General features: G+C 60.8%; 1 protein-coding gene across 1 annotated transcript; it reads left to right on the top strand.

Moving 5' to 3' along the window:
* Positions 1-17: 17 nt before the first annotated feature.
* Positions 18-647, top strand: LOC103774463 (hyaluronan synthase 3; the record flags this gene model as incomplete). The annotated part of the gene is made up of 1 exon (XM_008941870.1): positions 18-647. A coding segment is annotated over one exon (630 nt), but the record flags the coding sequence as incomplete, so codon positions are not given.
* Positions 648-650: the final 3 nt, after the last annotated feature.

Here is a 650-nt window from a genome sequence, read left to right as displayed (position 1 = left end):
CCCAAACCATTCTGTGACTCTACAACGTCTGTCTCTGGCAGATCCTGAACAAGTATGACTCGTGGATCTCCTTCCTGAGCAGCGTGCGGTACTGGATGGCCTTCAACGTGGAGCGCGCTTGCCAGTCCTACTTCGGCTGCGTGCAGTGCATCAGCGGGCCCCTGGGCATGTACCGCAACGCCCTCCTGCAGCAGTTCCTCGAGGACTGGTACCACCAGACCTTCCTGGGCAGCAAGTGCAGCTTCGGGGACGACCGGCACCTCACCAACCGCGTGCTCAGCCTGGGCTACCAAACCAAGTACACGGCTCGCTCCAAGTGCCTGACGGAGACGCCCACCCGCTACCTGCGCTGGCTCAACCAGCAGACCCGCTGGAGCAAGTCCTACTTCCGCGAGTGGCTCTACAACGCCCTGTGGTTCCACAAGCACCACCTCTGGATGACCTACGAGTCGGTCGTCACCGGCTTCTTTCCCTTCTTCCTCATCGCCACCGTCATCCAGCTCTTCTACCGCGGCCGCGTCTGGAACATCCTCCTCTTCCTCCTGACGGTGCAGCTGGTCGGCATCATCAAGGCCACCTATGCCTGCTTCCTGCGGGGCAACGCCGAGATGATCTTCATGTCCCTCTACGCCCTCCTCTACATGTCCAGT

Source organism: Merops nubicus, unplaced genomic scaffold (genome assembly GCF_000691845.1).
Source record: "Merops nubicus isolate BGI_N331 unplaced genomic scaffold, ASM69184v1 scaffold25766, whole genome shotgun sequence".
In the NCBI taxonomy this organism is placed as follows: Eukaryota; Metazoa; Chordata; class Aves; order Coraciiformes; family Meropidae; genus Merops; species Merops nubicus.
This window is presented reverse-complemented; position numbering and strand designations above follow the sequence as displayed.